The 22,990-nt window shown below is 38.6% G+C and overlaps 1 protein-coding gene across 1 annotated transcript; it reads right to left on the reverse strand.

The window, feature by feature from the left end:
• Positions 1–2,510: 2,510 nt before the first annotated feature.
• On the reverse strand, positions 2,511–22,068 carry LOC123520041 (general transcription factor IIH subunit 1-like). The gene is made up of 11 exons (XM_045281885.1): positions 21,921–22,068; positions 18,798–18,952; positions 18,297–18,430; positions 15,917–16,138; positions 13,609–13,852; positions 10,868–11,018; positions 8,718–8,862; positions 8,031–8,174; positions 7,209–7,359; positions 6,225–6,403; positions 2,511–4,170 (listed from the first exon to the last, which is right to left on the reverse strand). The coding sequence occupies exons 2-11, from the start codon at positions 18,949–18,951 to the stop codon at positions 4,057–4,059; spliced, it is 1,638 nt and encodes a 545-aa protein (XP_045137820.1). The 5' UTR covers position 18,952; positions 21,921–22,068; the 3' UTR covers positions 2,511–4,056.
• Between the last annotated feature and the right edge of the window lie 922 nt (positions 22,069–22,990).

The following is a 22,990-nucleotide window of genomic DNA, read 5'->3' on the forward strand; positions in this document are numbered from 1 at the left end:
CATCCTCTTTTAGAGATTTCGGTGAAACTTTTGCTGTAGCGTTAGACATATCAAAAGCTTTTGATAGAGTCTGGCATAAAGCTTTGATTTCAAAACTGCCCTCTTACGGCTTCTATCCTTCTCTCTGCAACTTTATCTCAAGTTTCCTTTCCGACCGCTCTATTGCTGCTGTGGTAGACGGCTACTGTTCTTCTCCTAAACCTATTAATAGTGGTGTTCCTCAGGGTTCTGTCCTGTCACCCACTCTCTTTCTATTATTCATTAATGACCTTCTTAACCAAACTTCTTGCCCTATCCACTCCTACGCTGATGATACCACCCTACATCTTTCCACGTTCTTTCAGAGACGTCCAACCCTTCAGGAAGTCAACAGATCACGCGGGACGCCACGGAACGCCTGACTTCCGATCTTTCTAAGATTTCCGATTGGGGCAGAGAAAATCTAGTAGTTTTCAATGCCTCAAAACTCAATTCCTCCATCTATCAACTCGACACAACCTTCCAGACAACTATCCCTCTTCTTCAATGACACTCAACTGTCTCCTCTTCCACAATGAATATCCTCGGTCTGTCCTTTGCTCATAATCTTAACTGGAAACTTCACATCTCATCTCTTGCTAAAACAGCTTCTATGAAGTTAGGTGTTCTGAGGCGTCTCCGACAGTTTTTCTCGCCCTCCAACTGCTTACTCTGTATAAGGGCCTTATCCGTCCCTGTATGGAGTACTCTTCGCATGTTTGGGGGAGTTGCAGTCACACAGTTTTACTTGATACGGTGGAATCGAAAGCTCTTCGTCTCATCAACTCCCTCCTCTGACTAACTGTCTTCAGTCTCTTTCTCACCGCCGAAATGTTGCATCCCTTTCTATCTTTTATTGCTATTTTAATGGTAACTGTTCTACTGATCTTGCTAACTGCATGCCTTCCCTTCTGCGGCCTCGCTGCACAAGGCTTTCTTCTTCCTCTCATCCCTATTCTGTCCAACTCTCTAATGCAAGAGTTAACCAGTACTCTCAATCATTCATCCCTTTCACTGGTAAACTCTGGAACTCCCTCCCTGCATCTGTATTTCCGAATTCCTACAACTTGTCTTCTTTTAAGAGGGAGGTATCGAGGCATTTGCTCCCCTAATTCTGGCTGACGGTTTTGGCACTTTTTGCACTTTTTAGAGAGCCAGCACTCAAGTGGGCCTCTTTCATCTTTCTTTTTTTGCCCTTGGCTGGCCCTCTTCCCTACGTAAAAAATAAAAAATAAAAAAAATACATATGCCTGATTGTGTCAAAATAAACCAGTTCCTGAGTGGTCATCAGCCGTTTCTGTTCGCCTCTCCACAACTCAGCTTGTGTTAGTAGCAGCAGGTTACATAATCTTTAAACTATGGGTGATATTTCTGCTACACCTTTTACTGATCTCTTTTATGTAAGAAAGGAAGCTGGCCAAGGGCAATATATATATATATATATATATATATATATATATATATATATATATATATATATATATATATATATATATATATATATATATATAATATAATCTTAAAAAGGCCCACTTAGTTGTTAGTTCTCTTGTATGGTCTTATATGGAGTTAATGCTCCTTTCCAGCCTTACCTTCGTAGCATGACTCGCCTCATGTCATGTGCCAGTCTTTTCTCTTTAACCTGCATTGATACAAGAACATTGTTTGCTTGTTTGTGACCTTGTAAGTGTTACTGGGGCAAAGGTAAATAAATTGAGGGGTTTTTTTTATTGACTTACATGTTTTCTAATATTATACCAGATGTTAGTGAAAATGTCCAGAATTTTGATAGCTAATGTATGGCAACCCTATCTTACAACTGCATACACTGCTTAGTGATGCTTGACAAGTATTTCAAGACAGGTTATTCTTGGAATCAAATTCAGAATCACATGATACATATTATTGAGTGAGATCTCTAAATCTCTATTACAGATTTTCTCCCTCAGTGAAGTAAGCCACTGCACCAGCATTGTATAGACAGGCCTCACTCCATGATAGAACTTTCACACACCATCATTGTACTCATCTGTTCACACCGAAATTTGACACTAAAATACAAGGCGACTTCATTGTTGAAAAAAATCCTTTTAAAAACGTATTTCCATAAACTATTATTCTCTGTTCATCATATTATTCTCTGTTCATCATATCTAATAACCATAACTGTATATCAGTATATATAGTTTCAAAAAAAATTCAAAGACATGAGGAAAGTTTGTATATCCTATAAGTGGGGCCGCCGTTGTACAGTGGAACCATGCGCGCTTTGGGGTCTGAGGGATCTCCAAGCGCACGGGTTCGAATCCTGTCCACGGTCCAAGTGTAGGTTGGGCTTCCTCACTCGGGGCAACAGTTTCCTAACAGGTGGGCTTTGAGATAGGAGGTACCCTAAACAATATCCCCTTTAGCCCAGAAATTCCCGTGAAAAGCCCACATGGTATAAAAAAAAAAAAAAAAAGTGGCCATGAAATTCACAAATAGAGACAAAATGTAATTTATGGTTTATTTGTTTATAAGCAAATTCCATACAAATAGTATATATACAGGAATATTTTCTACAAAAATATCTTATTTCCATATTTCTAAAAACATTTGCTCTCCCAGAAACAAGGCAAACTGACTTGTAAATAGAGATGCTGAACCATTACTGTTGAAGGGAGGCATAAAGGACATCAAGAGTGGTGACATGGGAGAGTTGGGTATTTCTTCAGGTTGACGGAGGGCTATTAGGAAATAAAGTATGAAAAATGTTTACTGGTGGGCCAAAGGAAGACTACAGAGCCTACTTTGTTGACAAGGTGATTGGTGGCACTGCATGGGGCACTTAGTTGCTATCACTGAGAGCCACACAGACTGCTAACTCTCAGTTGTCATAAAATGTGAACTTTTACATTTAAGGAATTGACACATGTTTGGTAAATGCAAAAACATGATTTAATACTGAACTTCCTTAAAGAATATAATCCCACCAGTGACTACATGCATACATGTCATCCCACACCTGTTAGTCCAATTTCACCACTGATCTGAGCACAAGGCAGAAGTAAGGCTTCATCTGCTCCACAGATTTATTTATAATAACCATCCTTCTGAGCATGTCAAAGCCTTACAGAATGTTTGGGTAAAGAGGAACTAGAATATTCATGAAGAGGTATATAAGGCTCTGCAAAATTTTGCTTTTCTTTTTTTAAGGGGAAAAAAGGGGATGGGAAAGGCTGAAACAAAACTTTCTAGGAAAAGTTCCTGCAAGTTGTTTTGGACTGGCAAACAGTTTTATTACGTGATTAGTGTAAAAACAATCATATTTTAGTTAAAAGTTCCTTATGGAACATTATAGTTTGACTTTGTGCCAAATATGTAACATTCTAATTTTGTGGAAAATAAAAAAATTGAGATAACACAGCTGACTAGCAACAGACTGTCATTCCCTGCAGGTCACATCCATCTTTACCATTCAACAATGACATAAATAACACAAAACAGATGTTAAAACACAGAAATTTGAGCATGAAAATAGATCTTCCAAATACAACAATAATAGCTGATCAGAGGCCCCACTCTCCTAATCTCAGAAACTTATATTTCTTTACATGATAATGCTGCATCTATCAGTCTCCATGATGATTGATATCAATGCTGCAACACTAAATAAGAAACGGGAAGAAGGACTGTAAGGTATCCTGTAGGGACAATTTGGTGAACTGCATAAACCATGTGGGGCCACTTGTATGCCAGCTATACAATCATTCAAGGCAGAATAAAATACTGACCAGGAGACACCAGCACCAACAGGCTCCAACTGTTGTACCTCTCCTCAAAATCGGCATAATCACTTCCTTTTTGCCACATAATCCAAAGGCTTGTCTGTTCTCCTTTGAGACAGGTGAAAAATAGTGCCTATGTTGCTCATGTCTGACAAGCTAAGACACTGACACCATGTGAGGTAGAGGTCAGTTTCATTTGTTCAGGTTACTATAAAATGAACTTGCCATTTATTTATAAGCCTAAAAACTACCAAAGGAATCTTACAAAGTTTCACCTGCAGTTCCGTGCTTTCCAGTTTTCAAACTTTGTGTTGGCAATGTGGAACATTTCTATGAGGTGATCAAGAATACTGCTGTTGCAATTGTAGTCATTAACTGCCATTTCCTGGAAAAATAAATAAAATAAACATCAATCTTTTCATCTTTGCAAAATGTCAGAAATTTAGATCAAACTTAGGACCAATTAAGAAGATTTCATGATCCATATGTTATTCCCAAGAGCAACACAATAGTCATCATGATCACCACCCTCACTCATAGAATTTCTTGAGTGCTTTTTCAAAGCATGTGATTCACTGTGCTGACAACACAGCTAGTGTGAGTTTTTGACTGTCCACTCTGTTCTCTTTTCTGACATCACAGCCATATGAGTGTTTTAATTCACCATTGTGCACTTGCTGTTCTGATGTCACTGTTCTGTAAACCTCTGCAAATGGCTATAGTGTGTAATTACATATCTTACACCAATAAGCATGTATATGAGATGTAAATTGCATGTCACCTTGTGTCCTGGCACTGCCCCAAAATTTTTATAGGCATGGACATGCCTACAAGGGTGGCCAAGCACTGTGCTAGTGTTGGGGATGTACCAGTACAATTTTTTGCCCCTCCTCCCCACAACTCAATTTTTCTATGTAACACATCTTGCCTATGACACAATGCCAGCTTTGACTACCCAGCACAAGCATGTGGGGAGTGAGGTCAAACCTCACTGCCTTGCCTCCGTCTACAGCTGTGTTTATCCCCTGTCCTGCCAGCCACTTCACCTCTGTGGGGTAAGAGCCTGAGTTGCCAGCCATGTGGGTGCCCCAGTTTCAAGTAGTTCTCATACAGCCAGCCTCGATCTTGAATGTACAGCTCCTGGCGACTCACATTATCTACTTTGTAGTTTTATTCTACTAACACTGCAGCTACGTCACCATGCTTACCTATCATCTACACAGTACATATAGAGCAATACTAGAATAGGGTTGACTATTATAGTCTGACCAGCCTTAATTTACGGCCATGGGGGGCGAGCGTCTCTGTACAGTGTTGCCACGTTTTCACTACTGTTCTGTTAATCTCTCTCTCTCTCTCTCTCTCTCTCTCTCTCTCTCTCTCTCTCTCTCTCTCTCTCTCTTACTAAAGAATCAAAGGTAAGCCGAGAGAGTCATTTATAATTGTATATATATATATATATATATATATATATATATATATATATATATATATATATATATATATATATATATATATATATATATATATAAGTGAGTGGCACGAGGTCAGTCACGTCGCCACCACAATGTGTCAAGGCCACCAGCTGGGTGTGGAAGAGTTGCTGCTCACAAGTGAAAAATGCTTCTTTATTTTTTTCACTTAGGTATTGGCATATACCTACTATTTTGTAAAAATAGAAACTACACATTAGCTTGGCTTACGAATTATGAATGTGATTATGCCTCACCCTTGAAATTACTGTAAAAGCCAGTAAATGTGAGCATTTTATCTTATAATTATAGCAACATCTGGTACTACAAGGTGAGGCTATTCGGCCTGGCCAGGCTGGGTTCGTCACAAGACTTCTACTATTTTTTTTTTTTACTTTGGATAATAGATTATTTCTTTTTTCCATGCTCATTATCTTATATCTGTAACGCTGATATTATTACACACCCTAAACATACGCTAAGTACCATTATAAGTTACTACAGTTGATATCAGCAACACTGTTGAATATGTACGCAATGTTTGTATGGTACTATATAGTTTTTTATGCATATGATGGTTACTGTTGATTCAGCCATCTATATACACAAGTCGAAATTTTATACATCTGAATTGATGGTATTTGCGATGCCTTGTACACCAATAACTTCCATTTCACATCGCATTTTTTGGAAACGTGGCAGCACTGTAGAGTTCCCCTCGCCCCCCCATAGCCGTAAATTAAGCTCGGTCAGACTATAGCACCTCAATAAAATCAATCTGAAAAGCACACATGTTCTACATTTAACTTGGATATCTGGGATTGCCACCATATGTGGTTTATTTGTACTTTGTCTACCTTCACAAATAATTTTTTCTTTTCACTACATTCACAGAAATCAAATATCTCACATCTCAGCAAGTTTCTGCAGCTTTCTGAAATAATTTGAGCAGCACACAAGCACCCACCTGGAATGGCCTTATTGTTGCATTATGGTAGCGGCACAGAGTCTCATGCATCTTGTGTAGCTTTTCCTGCAGTTGTGGAGTTCTAGGAGGAAAGCATGACCAGAAGTGACGTAAGAGTTCTCCAGCACTGCTATACACCTGTCCCAATTCTTTGTGTAGGTTTCCTGGAAGCTGATCACCTGAAATGAGTAAAATATACTCTATCAACACTGAAATATAGTATGAGACAAAATCTTATAAAAAGAAACTGCTTTTGTAAACAAATCAAATTATGACTGACAAAAGAAAACCTTTCCTCTTATATCTCAGTCCATCCTGGTACATCCCCCATGAGGCATGGCACAGAGGAGCCTACAGCTTTTCCTATGCACTTATCCAACCCATGACCCTGAACTAGCACTCTTTTTTATATGCACTCATTTGTCCTATCATTCTGTCACATCTATGTGACTTTATCCTTCTGTGTGTGTGTGTGGGGGGGGAGGGGGTTACTTTGCCTCAGCTATCCATCTCTGGAAATGTCAGTCAATAAATTAATCTCTACCTCTGCATGCGAGTCTGAAATCTACATTCTTTGAAATAAATATGTCTAATACATGTTCTCCACCAGCTTCTGCAAGTCTTTAATTTCATATATCTAATACATTGTCAATCTAAGAACCTGTGGCATATATCTATCAAAGTTTGACTGATCTTATGCTAGATAAATAATTCACATCGTCTAAGGACTCATGTTTAATCTGTGGCCTTCAATAGCAATGACTTGTTATGAAAAGTAATCATGAAATTTAAGTTTTATTTCCAATTTGTAGCTTGAAACAACTTTATAATTTATTTCCTTAAGACAACCTCTTCCTTTTTTGCTTTCTTGAATCTGATTCTTTTCGTCTCTCCCATTCAGTTTTGAAAATGAGATTCTGATAATAATGAGATAATTTTGATTAAATTTCACAAAACAGGAACAAGATGAAGTATTTCACTCACCTGTGCGCACACCAATAGTGGATCGTCCTTTGCGGCACATGTCACTGAAGTGCTGCAGTGAGCGGTATGCTGCATCAGGCTCCTGACTGTTGTTCAGTGAGGGTGTCCAAATGCTGGCAGTGACTGTTAGCTGCTTGTTTAACATCATGATCTGCAGTATCAATTAACCTCATCAGTTATGATGGGAGGTGAGGTCATTGCAGAGCTGGAAATGGATGGTTCTCAACACATTCTGCAGCAATGTCAAGTTCTTCTCTTTTAGTTGCTTGGCACTGACATGAAATTTGAACTCCATCTGATGCTGTATATAGGAGCTATGGGAACTTATGCCAAATCTTATGGTCACACCTAGGCCTCTTTCTTCAGGAGCTCTGGACTGACCTATCTTGTGTCTTTGTACCTCGTCATCCATCCCTGTGCATTACACAGTGGAACTCTAATGACAGCTAAAGATTTATTTATTCTTTCCTTTCTGTACTCAGGCATTGATAACTTCCAGTCTGTCTTTTGTCATGTCCTTTGCTAAGCCTGTGATCACACTGTTGTAAAGAGACCACAACCTCCACAGATGTTAAATGACAAAAAACCATGCAGCATGTGATGCAAGCCCCCATCACCCATCCACACACACACACACACACACACACACACACACACACACACACACACACACACACAGAAAATGACCATCTATCACAGATAAATTTATGCTGGTGGGACTAAGTGTGGATATGAGATGCTACAAATTAACAGCACCAAGCACTTGGTGGATTAAAACATTAATGAGCTGCATTACCATCAAACAAATTCAGATTGACATACCTGATCCGGCTGAATGCTTTGAGAAGTAGTCAACTCAGTGGGACCTGTGAGATAACGGTCACGTTGGTGGATGGTTAAAGATGACACTTCTGTCTTGTTTGAGTTCTCTAAGTCATCTATCGTTCTTTTTTCTTCCAACTTAGCCTGTAACACATATCCTTTACTTAAAATCTGGTTACAACATTATTATATGCTTACTATGAGTTTCAGGGACTATGTTACATTGCATCCTGAAAGAATTACAGATAAGGAAGTTAGGAATACTGAGAAAATGATGAAAAATTATTAGATGAAAAAAGAGGTAGAAAGATCTAATGGTACACAAAATGAGTTTAAAATGAAGCCTAAAAAATATGAACAATAAAGTGATCCAAAAGAACTTCATCCTAAAAAATATGAACAATAAAGTGATCCAAAAGAACTTCATAAACATATGGTCCTCCACAGAGACTGCCTGTCTGGCAAGCTGTCTCTAGAGGAACATGCATGAACACATGGAACTTCTCAAAGAGAGAGAGAGAGAGAGAGAGAGAGAGAGAGAGAGAGAGAGAGAGAGAGAGAGAGAGAGAGAGAGAGAGAGAGAGAGAGAGAGAGAGAGAGAGAGAGAGAGAGAGAGAGAGAGAGAGAGAGAGAGAGAGAGAGAGAGAGAGAGAGAGAGAGAGAGAGAGGGGGGCAGCTATAACTTACTTTTTTACTTTTGGGCTGAGTGACTTCCTGACTCACTTCACCATTAGGAACATTATTTGGATTCTTGGCAGCAATTTCATCCAATAACTTTTCTTTTTCTAGGTTTGTCTGTGCCTTAATGATGTTGAGGTTATGCTGATTAAATCTGCAATAAAGATGAGCTTCACAGAAAATGATTGTGTGAAATGCTTCTCATTTGTTTCCAGCTTACAACAATATATTTCTAAGACAGCTAAATACAATTTCATGTTGATGCCAAATTTCCTGTAATTTCTATTAAGTTTATGAATCTTCACTGTATTTTTTAATATCATATGTCAGACATCTAATGCCGCGGTACAGTGGAACCATGCATGCTTTGGGGCCCGAGGGGCCTCCAAGAGCACGGGTTCGAATCCTGTCCACGGTCTGAGTGTAGGTTAGGCTTCCTCACTCGGGGCAACAGTTTCCTAGCAGGTGGGCTTTGAAATGGAAGGTACCCCAAAAAGTTTAGCCCATGAATTTCCATGAAAAGCCTACATGGTATTAACCCCTTCCGTACCGGATGTGTGTTTTGTGACACGTGCGTGTCACGGCTGAGTTCACGCGCCAGGAACCGAGCGTGCTCCCCGTGACACGCACATGCCACGGTTATAAGCTGTGTGTATTGAGGGCTCTCAAGGCCTCGGTTTCTGGGTTATTTCTACCCAAGTGGTGGCAAGTGTCTGTGTTTACAAACATAAGGCTGCAGCCATTCGTGGGACAGTTTGTAACGTCATAAACTTTGACCAATGAGTTATTGTCAGTGCTGTGACGTAATTTGTGAAGACCAATCATCAGATATTTTTTTTATACATCATATTTTCTGACCTACGTATGGCAACACATGCTTGTCGAATGCCGCAATGCGATATTCTCTAGCTTCTGTTCAGTGCTGCCTGAAGTTTTTTGTGGTAGCACGCGGATTTACTTCGCAATTATGGATATCTCTACAACTGACAGTGAAGATGAATATGATGGTGGGACAATAAGTGAATTTGAGGGGTCTGATGACTCAATGGAAGGTGATGATACTTTGTTTGATCCTGAAGCTATCAGTGATGTAGAGAGTGATGCTAGCAGCGGCGACGAGAGTATTGAGACGTTGTCCGCACGCAGTGGTCTGTCATGCAGCCCTCCTGCCTCACCCCCTACAGATGCTGGTAGACAAACAGATTTCACACTTCTTTCAGACCCATTCTCTGACACCAGACCTAACCCTCTACCTACATGTAACACTGATTTTCCTGATGTACATCCTAGTATTATTTTACATCATGAAGCTAGTGCTATGAGTCACCTAGACTGTTTTCAGTTATTCATGGGGAAAGATGTGATTGCTGCTCTGTGTCTCTGGACCAACACACGTGCTGCATATTTTTTTTTACTCAAATGACATGTTGTGGGGTTTCTCTGATAGAAAACATAAAAATAAATAATATAGTGTGAACAGGGTGTTTGTGAGAAGAAGCTGAAGACTACCACACGGATGATGCGGAGGAGTGCGTGAGCAGTCAGTTCGGCAGTGAAACATCTTGTTTACATAAAGTTGACAGGTCGGTAACGATGGGGTTAAAAAAAAAAAGCCACATTTTCTTTCTAACATTTTCAACTCCACTACATTTTTTCTCTAACATGTTCACCTCCAACCAAACAACTTTATACAACTACAATATTTCATTCCTAAATTTTAAGGAGCCTTCTATAACTGGAATTTGACTCCCCCTTTCTTAGAAATGTGTAACAATTCAACATGACAGCATGGCAGATAAATGGAAGTGTTAGACAATGATAGGAGTTATAATTGTGTCAATGAATGTGATGAAGCAGCTGACAGATGTAAGGGTGTTGGAGATGTTGAATGAATATTAATGTTTCACTTTGGCTTTAAGTGTGAGTGGTCATAGGTCACATAGACAATGTGTGTGTGTGTGTGTGTGTGTGTGTGTGTGTGTGTGTGTGTGTGTGTGTGTGTGTGTGTGTGTGTGTGTGTGTGTGTGTGTGTGTGTGTGTGTGTGTGTGTGTGTGTGTGTGTGTGTGTGTGTGTGTGTGTGTGTGTGTGTGTACACTAAATGTTTCCATGAACTTAACAAAAGGCTTACAGTGCACTTAATTACCTATGACTACTTTACCTTTTAATCATAAGGGCATGGATGGCATTGCTACCAGCCTTAGCACCACCAACTCTCAGTTCATCATCCACTGCCAGCTGCTTCTCTTCATAGATGTCATTGAGGTTGTTCAGTGGGTCACTCTGGGTTGAATTAACATCTCTATTCCACTCTGGAATAAAAATATATAATTTGTTATCATCATAAATGAGAATGATAGGAAGGTTTGGATCTTTGTGAAAATATAAAAAATGCAAGTAGGAAACATTTCTGCACTTTTGTTGGAGTCTTTACCACCATCAACCTCGGCAACCTGCTCCCACTCAAGGAACTCACAACACGGAAGGAATTATACTGTTATGCCACCATTGGCCTTTCCAGAGAAACACAGATAAATTCATCTGAAGCCAGGATTACTTTTTAGCCATAAGAGGACCTCACTGGGACATGGGATTGCACCCCTGGTAGAGAGAACACAACACATGGAGAGTGCCTTGGATGGTGTCAGTGGGACCATGACACTCATCAGGTTACAAGACACACTCCTCTCTGACCTGGTAGCAAGCAGACACACCTACCCAGCTCTACTGACTTGGATATCTACAACCCAGCTATTTTTGCTATGGATCTAGAGGCAGTGAAGGTGTTCCTTGAATCTCATGATAAAACCTTCAATTCAGCCAAGGATATTGTGGTTGAACAACTCAAAGGAAGAATTTAGCTCGCAGAGGCAACAATAAAAAACTTAACAAAAGCCTGGAATTCACTCAAGCTGAAATGAATGACATACAAAGTAAGATTAGAATGTTTTGAAACAATGATTGTTTGCAAAAAGCAACAATTGAAACACTGAAGTTCAAAGTTGAGCAGCTGGAAAAGAGAGCAAACATCAAGAGGACTACAACAAGACTACAACCTTAGAATAATTGGCGATCTGGAACAGCACAACAAAACCTGGGAAGAAACTGCAGTTACAATAGAAGAAAATTTGAATTGGAAGCTTCATATTGACCAAATTTGTTTGAAAGTCTTATAAATTAGTGGAATTTTGTATAGAATCTGCAGTAATTTAACCATAGAATTTATGATCAGCATATATTACACAATTTGTTAGCCACATCTAATATATTGTATTTCAATATGGGCTTGTACATGGTCATCTTTCCTGAACAGACTGGTCACAGCCCAAAAGAAAGTTCTAAGATGTATCTTCCTCAAAAACTTTTATTCTACTGACCATGTATTTTCTGAGACTAAACTTGTGAAATTTTCTTTTATTCATAAATATTTTGTTATTGCTAGTTTTTAAAAATCAAAGACACAATACAATATTCAGGTTAACAGATAATGTTGTAAACACTGGGAATAATAATATCAATTTAATCTGCCCTGTATTCAGAACCACATAGTTTAAAAAAACAGCATTATAAGTTATGAGCCGCATTTCTTCAATAGTCTACCCCTTGATAAAAAAAAGTTCTCCTTATAACTGTTACTTTCGATATATACAAGAGAGCAATTAAAGCCTATCTTGTCGCTCAGCAAAGTTTGTGATTTCTAACGTTTACCTATTTATCTATTATGTTCTCTTACGATGATGTTTATTTTCCCACTGCTTATTGAATAAGTATACTTGTACATCTTTGTTATATATGCTTGAAATTTGATATTTTTATTTATATTGTATTTCATGCTTCTTTCACACATTAATACTGCAGGGTTTTTTTCTATTATTATTATAATCATCTAGGCGTGCACTGCTTGCATGATACTAGCTCTTTGCATGATTTAAAAAATGTTTGTCAAGGAGCTACGGCTTAACGGACCGTGACTAATAATTTTTATCTTATTTTTTTTATATGACTATGTATTGACACTGAATTACTTACTTACTCACAAGATTACTTCAGAGCCTTTGTATTCCCAGTATAAAGTAAACAGTTTCCTCCCTCCATGTCAATTTCTAGTGTTCAATTACTACCTTGGAGAGCACAATACCTGCCTATGACTACTTAATTATTCTGAAACATACCATAACTTGTGTATATTTACTACTTGATCAGAATCTTTACAATTGCCACATATGAAAATAAGCGTAAAGAACTGATTGTAACTGTTGTAGCATTGCAATTCTTAGTCATCAATAAATGTTCAAATGTTACAGTCTAACTGGGTTATTCATAAAAAACATGCAGAAACTGTTTGTCTCATTAATTCTTTTAAACAAACAGACCATCTTGACACTCTCACTCATCATCACAGTTATGCTTTCTTTCTTTTATCATCATTTCCATAATTACTGTTCTTGTGAAATTCTAACTGCTAACATGTTTCCTTCTTCCATATCCTCATTACACAGGATTTCATACTTACTTTTGTCTCAGTTCTGTCCACCTCACTAATGCAAATTAAACAATATACTTTTCCGTGATAAACTGTGGAATTCCCTTCCTATTACTGTTTTCCCTCCTTCCTAATAACAGACTGCTTGAAATGAAGACAATTAAAAAATAACCTGGCCAATTGTCTCAGTTCTCTAGTATGTAGTTTCTTTTTAAAAGTGGCATTGTGACCAGTCTTTATTTAAATACTATGCCTTCAGCCAGTCTTCTTGGCAAAGGCAACAAAAACAACTAAATAGATGCCAGTCTCCTTAAATTTAGTGTACCATAGTTACAAAAAAATATACAACAAATCTTGAAAGATCATGATTGAGGGATTGAAGAGAAGGTTCCCACATACACAACTGGTGACCTACTTGCCTCGATCATCATACTTGGAGCACTCAGAGAAGACATTTTCTGTTCGGCTAGTGGTGTGGACACTGTAGTAGTGGGACTGAAAGAACAATGTCCAAAATTCTGATTCTGTCATACGGTGTGGCACGTACTCGCCGTGTTTCTTCTTCACGGCAGGATAGGTCTTGAAAACTGAAGACATGATCTCTGGTGTTAGATTATACTGAACCTTGCCATTGCTCCCATCAGTTTGTGGCTTAATGTCAGCCTGGAAAAAAAAAAATTGATTGAGTAATTATCACTTCATCATTACGATCATCATTATGAGTCCACTGCAGGACAAATGCCTCTCCTAATAGACAGTAGAATGCTCAAGCTTAGCATGGATGTTTCATATTTATCATTTTCATAGTTTAACATTGCCTTTATGTTTTACTTTGTTTTAGATTATTTGTACTTATTATATCTTATTACTTTTATTGACTAAGTAATATCAGTAAAGATAGGTTCACACATGTCAATATGCAACTGAAATTGCAAGTTGCTAGAAGTATCAACAGACCCCCTCTGGTCACAACATGTCCACACATAGCAACCGGAAAGTATCAGCTGGTTGGCGGGAAGTGAATGTAAACAAATAGCTACACAAAAAGATGTCTTTCTCTGGTGACGATGCCAAAGCGGTAATTGCAGTTCTTTTGATGTACTGGAAGCTTCAACGGAAAAGAAAATGCCTGAGGATACACCCCTGGCTAAGTAGAAGAGAAGATAGGAGTGTCTACCACACTCTTACCTGAGCTGAGCTTGGAAGACCATGGCACTATGAGACAGTAGATATACCATAATTAACACGGAGCAGTACCATGATTTTTTTTTTGCTGTATAATTCATTTTTACAGTCCCAAATCTGCTCTTTTCCCCTCACCAACTCCAACATCTTCTCTACATCTGGACATCACATTTTCAAACCTTTCTCCATGACATCACAACGTAAACAACTGAACAAGACCAACATGTTGGTCTTGTTTTGTGACTGGTTTCTCCAACTGCTAGGTACTGATATTCAGTCAGAAACTCTACTGACTGACAATTTCAGTTGCACAATGACATGTGTGAATCTGCTTTAATCCTGAACTTCAAGAAGGTAAAGCTGCCATGGTACAGTGGAACCATGTGTGCTTTGGGATCTGAAGGGTCTCCAAGTGCACAGGTTCGAATCCTGTCCACAATCCGAGTGTAGGTTAGACTTCCTCACTCAGGGCAACGGTTTCCTAGCAGGTGGGCTTTGAGATAGGAAGTACCCAAAAAAGAATCCCCTTTAGCCCATAAATTCCCCTTGAAAACCCCAGTGGTATAAATGAATAAAAAATTTAAAAAGTAATTACAAAAATAAATTACTATATTTGATGGTTCATAAGACATTTTTCTCCAATAAAAAAAGAAGTCTCAGGAAATGAGCCTGCATGCTATGAAGCCAAGGTTTAGCATTGATTTAGTGGTTTGTGGTAAGTCTATGGCAACAAAGGCTCTAAAATCAAACCTCAGACATTTTCACACACAAAGTGATGATTGGTACACCACAAAACAACTCTTTCTTTCAAGGTAACAATATATAATGGGTCATACTTACCGGTAATTCACATAGAATGACACCAGTCAGGAAGAATTTGCCAAGTGACCATGCACCTTGCATTGCATGTACCAAAACAAATGCGGTCGATTACATGCCAAAGACAGGCAAGCTTCACTGCATTCTTTACAGTGTGATGCCATTACTCCTTGAGGTAAGACACACTTTCATACAATCAAAACTGCACCCATCTTTTTCACGATGAATAGAAGAAAATATTTCCATACTTTCTTTTGTTTTGGAAATGTAATGAATATTTCAAATAAAGTATGTTTAGAAAATAAGGTTAGTAAATCTGCTTTTACACATCCTTTAGCTTAGAATATGTACTAAAATACTACATTAGAATAATGTGTAGAATGACAATAGAAAAAGAAAAAACTATGATCATTACCCTTTTAGTTTCTCACAGTCACTGCCGATGCTATATGCCAGGTACAAGTTCACGTTTCAGAACAGGATTGGTACATAGGCTACTAGCAAATATTAAAGTTTTTAAATCCAAAACACTGGGATCTAATAATAATCGAAATACATGGGAGTCTTCAAATGTCAGGTGAAATCTTTCATTTCCTATCTAGAGTTTTATGAGCCATCATATACGGTAGTTCCTATGCAGGATAACACTATTTATTTGAAAGATACTTACAAAGATGCTGTACCAAGTGTTGAATTTGAAAGGATCACTTCAGCCATACTCACCAGGAAGGCCCCTGAAACACCCACATCCTGCTGTGGTCCCATACTCTGCTTGTACTGACCAGCAATCTCTTTCCAAAATTCATCAACAGAAATAATGGAGGTGGGAACAAGGGCTCGATACAACTGCTGCAGTTGTTCATTTTCATCCAACATCCTCTTCTTTTCCATAAGTTCATCAGGAGGCTGCCTCCGGTTCTGGGACATAAGCTGACTCAGCCGCTCCTATTGAAGGGTGTTGTATCACTTTTTCATAGAACTGATAATATCTTTGGTAAATTACTATTATTTCCTTATACAAAAAGACAGGTAGAACCAATTCTTAATTTGAGATGCCTAAAACTTCTCTCTAAACAATTCATGCAGAGAAGTTCCAAAATGCCTCACTCCTGATTGCTCTAAAATTTATGATATGAGTAGAGCAACCTTTGTATTGTTCAATGGCAGAAAATCTCCTCTCCTCCATCTATCAACTCAACACAACCTTCCAGATAACTCTGCCCCCTCTTTTTAATAACACTCAGCTGTCCCTCTTTACTACACTACAAACTTCACAACTCATCATTCAGCATCTAAGCTACCAACTGCACAGGACCCTTACCCACCTATGTATTAAGTACACTTTACATCTAAGGGGCAGCTCCACTCCTAATGCTCTTTTAGACAGGGTGGAATCAAAAGCATTTCACCTTAACTCTTCTCCTCTAACTGATTGTCTTCAGCCTCTCTCATTACCACAATACTGAATCTCTTGCTATCTCCAACCCTTATTTTCATGCTAACTGCTCTTCTGATTTTGATAATGGCATGCCTCCCCTCCTCATGTGGTTTTGCTGTATAAGATTTTCTACTTTCTCTCCCCTTTATCCTGTCAACCTCTCTAATGCAAGAAGTAACGAGTATTCTCAATCATTCATCCCTTTTTTCTCATAAACTCTGGAACTCCTTGCCTGTTTTGGTACTTCCTCCTTGCTACACTATACTCTTTCAGGATGAATATACTAAACTAATATGGGGATCACACCATTTGAGAGTTTACTTTATCCATGATCACACCAGCAAGTTCTTGTAAAGTCAAGCCATTAGATAAGGTGAGATACTCAGTGTTTATTGATCAAGGAGAGGAAGGCCACTTGCAAGACAGAAGTACAGGGTAAAGGAGTACATTTGTGAGAGGTATTGGTAGAAACTAAACAAGAAGCAAGGGATATCTTTAAAAGAAAGGTGAAAGTTCTCCTTTTAGGACAAATATTACATACATATCCACTAACTAGAATATATTTCCTTAGATGAGGTCCTTGACTTCAATCAATATTTTACCACAAATTACATGTTTCATAATACAAAAAATCATTGCATACTATACCAAATTGAACCTAACCACAGCATCTTTATGACTTCTCTGTATTACAACATACAGTGGAGACTCGGTATTCGAACTTAATTCGTTCTAAATGACTGTTCGAGTATCAAAAAGTTTGACCATCAATACCTATGAATCAGGTAATTTGTTCTAATCTCAGCAAAACCTTAAGTTTATAAAAATTTCAATGTAATTCTTTTTTATAATTTTGATTTGTACATACTGTAATTGAAGGCTAGTGATGGATGACATAGAAGAGGAAGGGAGAAGGGTGGGGAGGAGGAGGGAGATTGTTAGAGGACGTTTTTTCTCCTGGTGTGAATCCTGTGAACCCATTAGTGGAGGGCTATTGCTCATCACTAACACTTGTACTCTAACTAGATTCCTTATTTTCACCACTAATAAGCCTCTTTGGTGCCATTACAAGCTTGTAAATGAAAAATTACTGACAGAACACAGAAGAATGTTTTTTTTTTCAAGACTGTGGCAGGACTAGGGATGCTCACCGGTATCCAGTATACTGGATTACTGGTAAAATCAGTATCAGAATGGGACAATGGCAGCAGCGGGGTGGGAGAGGAGAGAGGTTTGTTTACAACCATGTGTGCGGGTGTTCGATTCCCAGATATTTTCACCACTAGTAAGCCTTTAGTGTTAAAGTACGTTTATAAATGAAAACTACAGACAGAACACATGAGAATACTATTCTGACAACCACGGTAGCACAACTGGTGGAGGAAGGAGGAAGAGGTCAGGGAGCCTTTGCTTACAACTTGTGTGTGGACGTTCGATTATCAGGTATTTTTTTCGAGTGTTGAAAACTTTGACTATTAAGATGTTCAAGTATTGAGTCTCCACTGCATTTTACATGCCTATTCTTTCTGAATGTTTTCCTGCACCAAGCTACCTCTAAAATTACAATCCCACACATAAACTCTTTAACCATTTGACTCCAATACCACAACACATCCTTCTACAATTTTCACACAACAATACTGCAAAGTATTCTGCAAATCTTACCTTGACCTTATTCCTTTCTGCAATCTGCTTTTCTCTTCCTTCAGGAGTGCAGAAATGGAAGGTGTAGGAAGAGATGTCATGCAGAACAATCTGGAGTTGAACCTTTGGCTTGCCTTCAGGCGAGATTTTCTGAGCTGAAAGTTTTCATAATTTTAGCAAGGAAAAATTTCACAATGTATTTCAAACAAATGACTGTTTTATAGTACTAGTAGCCTAAGTAACAATACCAAAGGTTTGGGCCCCTTGATTTTAGAGAAAGTCTGGGATGTCTATGTTTATTTTTTCAATTTATTTATTTTCTAATGTAAGAGAGACACTGGCCAAAGTCAACAAAATTTTTAATAAAAAACCCATTTAATGCTTGTTTTGATAGAGACGTCATATAGAAAGATATAAAAAAACACAGAGGGTAAGTATCTTGATACACCTACGCTTTTTAGTAAAGATAGTGATGTACTAACACACACCCCTGTTCTCCCTCCTCCCTGCAGCCACACTCACTGCGGATGTCATTGTAGAGGACGCTGACAGTAGAAGTGTCCGATTCTTCCATCATCCACCCCATTCGAGTTTGGGAGAGATACAACTGTCCATTGTTTTTCTTGTAGCGAACATTGTTGACTTGTAGAAGGATATCTTCTCTCTCCCCACTCATCCTGCAAGAGGTCAAGTAAAACATGTTACACAGCTATACACCTTAAATCTCAAATTAAATATATGGTAACCAATATAAAAGGTAAGTGTGATCACAATTGGAAATGTTTGTCCACTCATGTGACATCCTGTCACTGAAGATAAGATTAAGATAAGATAAGATAAGATAACATTATTGTCACAATGAGACAAAGAGTACATGAAATTCTTTTTGGCAGTGAGCTCATATCATGCTAAAATACACGGTCTAAGAATAAATAGAAAAGACATATTATAAAGAGACTGAAATATAATAGAGCGAGATAAGAAGCTCAGATTCTACTGTAAAAGAAATAGAATTCCATGAGAATATTAATACTTTGTCAACATTATTTTCATCCACAATTGCATCAGAGTTCAATGGGGCACAATGTGCTTATGCAAAAGCTATTAAAAAATTGAAGTGGACAACCATGTAAATCATCAAAAGTGGCATAGACGGGACATGAAAAAAAGTTAGTTTATGAAAAAAATTACAATAAAATCTACCCTCCTCTTAGCCAAGTTTTAAGGGCAAATAGTTATAGTGAGTTTTCAGCCCCCCTTCCTCCATCCAATGAGGTTTTGCACTCTTCACTGCTAAAGACTACCATAATTAATATCATAATTTTTTCCTTTTCTTTTCATTAGAAAACCAACCAAATGACTCCCTGCTATGGTGTTGACAGGCATACACTGACACCAGTGACTCTATTCAAGGATACATAAGGTGCAAGACAACTAATCACAAAAGAGAGCTGTCATGCACTGCCACTATTGAAGCTTATTATGCTAAATCTTCTTTTTTCTATTCTCTTTGTATTTCCATGTATCACAAGCTTGGAAAACCCTTCAAATAGAATTGAACTTATGAAAATACAACAAAATGAGAAATGTGGCACTTCCACAATTCCCCTTCCTCTTCATCTTAACCATCATAGTCACCACAAGCCTCCCACACTCACTCACCATCCAACACTGACACTAGTGCAGAGAGCCTTTTACTTCACAAATATACACAGGCTAGCCACACATGTATAAGCACATAGCTATGTGGGTGCTAACTGTCCAGAATTTGCAGTGTTATATGATCATAATGTTGCAACATTCTTTTTTTTTTTTAAGCAATTGTTTCCAATAGGGGATATTGTTAGGCAGGATGCTACTGTGAAGCATGGTGTTACACCTGTTGGCTTTTGCTTACACACATATGTGCAGTTGGTAACATATGGGAATGGAAAAGCTTCCTGGATTTCATGAGCAGTAAGAGAGGCAACAGGCAGGCAATTGTGATCTTCAATCAGCACTGAAACATGAAAGAGGAAGAATGCTGTGGACATGGTAGACAGACATAGAAGAAAGCAGATGTGGTGCAGAGCAATGAAAGCAGCTGCAGAGACGAGTCTGGTGTCAGTGAGACCTGAGGTGAGCAGACCTGAGACACATGTGGTAACCAGAGTTTGGCACCTGGACATGTGGCGGCCTGTGTTAGCTGCTGTGGAAGCCAGAGGGACCACCTGGAAGACCACGAATGGTAGATATCATAGCTGGATGTGGAATGTCCTTACTACCGGCTGACAAAGCTTCTGTGAGTATCACAGGAAGACAACATCCATTGGCCATGAGTAATCTTGCTGCTGGGAAATACAGTAGAGAGTCTTCACTGTGTCCAGTCTTTGCTCCTGTATGACACTAAGAAACATGTCTTGTACTTCCACCCAAGTTTCCCTCATGTGTGAGATGACTGAGTGGCTCTGCCTAAAGTGTGTGAGGGTGGTATTTGCTGCACTAAAGACTCAATGCTCTGCCTGGTGTGAACATTTTGTCTGTGTAATCATACACAACATGGGAAAATGTGCCTTGTTCTCTAGTGTGTAAATATATACATGTGCTGTGCATAGTGTCTTCGTATGTCCATCTTGCCTTGTACTCCATCACTATGTCAATCTCTCTGAGTTGCTTCCACCTGCATCACAGCACCAGGTAACGGAGTGAATGCTGTCCTGACTCCTCTGTGTGAGCTGCTTTCTGCCTAGGCAAGAGTGTTACCAGCATCTGGCTGGCTGTGAACACCAGTGTAAGTGGTGTGTGCCATAACGCACATAATCATTCCAAACTTCCCATCTAACATTGGCGAAAGCATCTGTTGTTTGTTGGACTTTTCCTTATCTCAATCCAAAACTGATGATTTCTAATAAAAACACAGGCTAGATTAAACCTAGTAGGTAAAACATTACTGTAATCTAATTTTTAAAACCTATGGGACTAACTGCGGGGGGCTTATCTACAGACTACAGGGCGTCTAGCCCTATTAATCTTTACCCCTGCAGCACCCAGACCTTTGTGGACTCTGATCACTTACTGCAGAGTAAATTGCAACTGATATGTTGCCAACACTCTCATACACATACCAAAGCCTAAACGAAATATAAGTTTTATGCAACAGTAAGCCGGGTGTGATTCTGAATAAACATCATGCAAGTCTCTCAAAGATTACTCTGAATATTTTATCTTCATTAAATTGTTTTCAAGACCACAAATTGCAGCACTAATGAAGAAATGGACATTAATTAAACCTGTCTTGTTAAACATCAAGAAATCCTATTAAATTATTTTACTTTACAGTACTCTCTCTCTCTCTCTCTCTCCTTGAAAAAAAATGACCTCGACCACTGCTTTCGCCACGTCCCTACCTGCAAGCACAGGCGCGTCCTTCTCTGGTGATAATTCATAAGCAGTCTTCATCCCCCAACAAAAAAAAAAAACTGTATTCGGCTCATGGAATATATCAACTAGGAAAGTAACTGCACGAAATATATAGATTTCTTGGGCCTAAACATGTGCTATGAGGGTAAAATAGAAAAGGTAATTTAAATATCACTAATTGTAGAGGAACTAGTCTCTATTTGTATTCTATCTAATTACTCAGATCAAGGTTCAGACTTCAATTACCTCTCAATGTTGACACCTGCACGGGTCAAGCCTCAGCTGCAGTGTGGAACCAAAACATGTGTCCCCTCAGCGGCACCTGGCGGCGGCAGTGAGCGGCTTCACCATGGCAACCCCCCACGCCGACCAGCCACGGGCCGAGTTGGTCTACGTACGTGCAGCTCCTCACTCCTCATTCTCTCATGCTTAATTCCTTCTTACTAGATCTTCTGGAAGAGGTCCTTAGGTGTGTATATCCAGCTCTGATCTTTCAGCTGAATTTATATGTGTATTGGTGGTTGCAGCATTGATGTAAATATTTTTTATCGTAATGAATGTTTAATTTGTAATTCGTAATTAAGTCTTAATTGATTGTTCAAAGCTTCATCTGTGTAGGTTAATTTCAAAGTTAAAAACATACTAACTCTATCACATACTGGAGCTGGCCATTCCAATGATTTATAACTCGATTGCCGAAGGATTTTTTCTTTTGTTCAGCCGTTCTTTAATATAATTTCATGTAATGCCCCACATAGATGTTATGAGGGGGGGGTTAAAAATAAAATAAAATTAATCAATTCATTAATCAAAATAACATAAAATACGATGAATAAAGGAAAAGGATTATGAAAATTTTAAATAAATTTTGAAGCTTGCTTGATTGATTGATTGATACATTTATTGTTGAATTAATAATGAAATACAACAAAGGAGGAGGTTGGACCTTGCCACCCACCCCCTGGGGAAAGACTTAAGGTTAAAGTATAAAAAATATATAGATAGACAATATACATAACAAGAATACAAGTACTTAAGTAAATAAATACAGATATTGCACACCCTATTGCATAAACATCCTACAGTCTGGGAGCAAACTGAGGATATTTCCTGAGTATATCCCTGAATGTGGTTGAGTCTAGGAGATGGTCAATGAGGCTGTACAAGTCAAGTTGACCTTGTGACCTAAATTTAGCAATGAGAGGACATTCCATGATATAATGACGTAGAGTGTGTCCCCTTGGTGCAGCACACAGCACACCTGCAACATACATCACGAGAAGCACTTGCTTCCCAAAAATATCTATAGCCTAATC

The sequence above is a fragment of the Portunus trituberculatus genome, chromosome 46, assembly GCF_017591435.1.
Source record: "Portunus trituberculatus isolate SZX2019 chromosome 46, ASM1759143v1, whole genome shotgun sequence".
Lineage (NCBI taxonomy): Eukaryota > Metazoa > Arthropoda > Malacostraca > Decapoda > Portunidae > Portunus > Portunus trituberculatus.

Excerpts from the sequence above, each read along its gene's own strand:
- LOC123520041 (XM_045281885.1), bottom strand. The coding sequence starts at position 18,951 with ATGAGTGGGGAGAGAGAAGATATCCTTCTACAAGTCAACAATGTTCGC. Across the intron at positions 18,431-18,797 it reads CCTCTACAATGACATCCGCA|CTCAGAAAATCTCGCCTGAA; the intron begins GTGAGTGTGGCT and ends GAAAACTTTCAG. Across the intron at positions 11,019-13,608 it reads CTCCAAGTATGATGATCGAG|AGTGGAATAGAGATGTTAAT; the intron begins GCAAGTAGGTCA and ends TTTTTATTCCAG.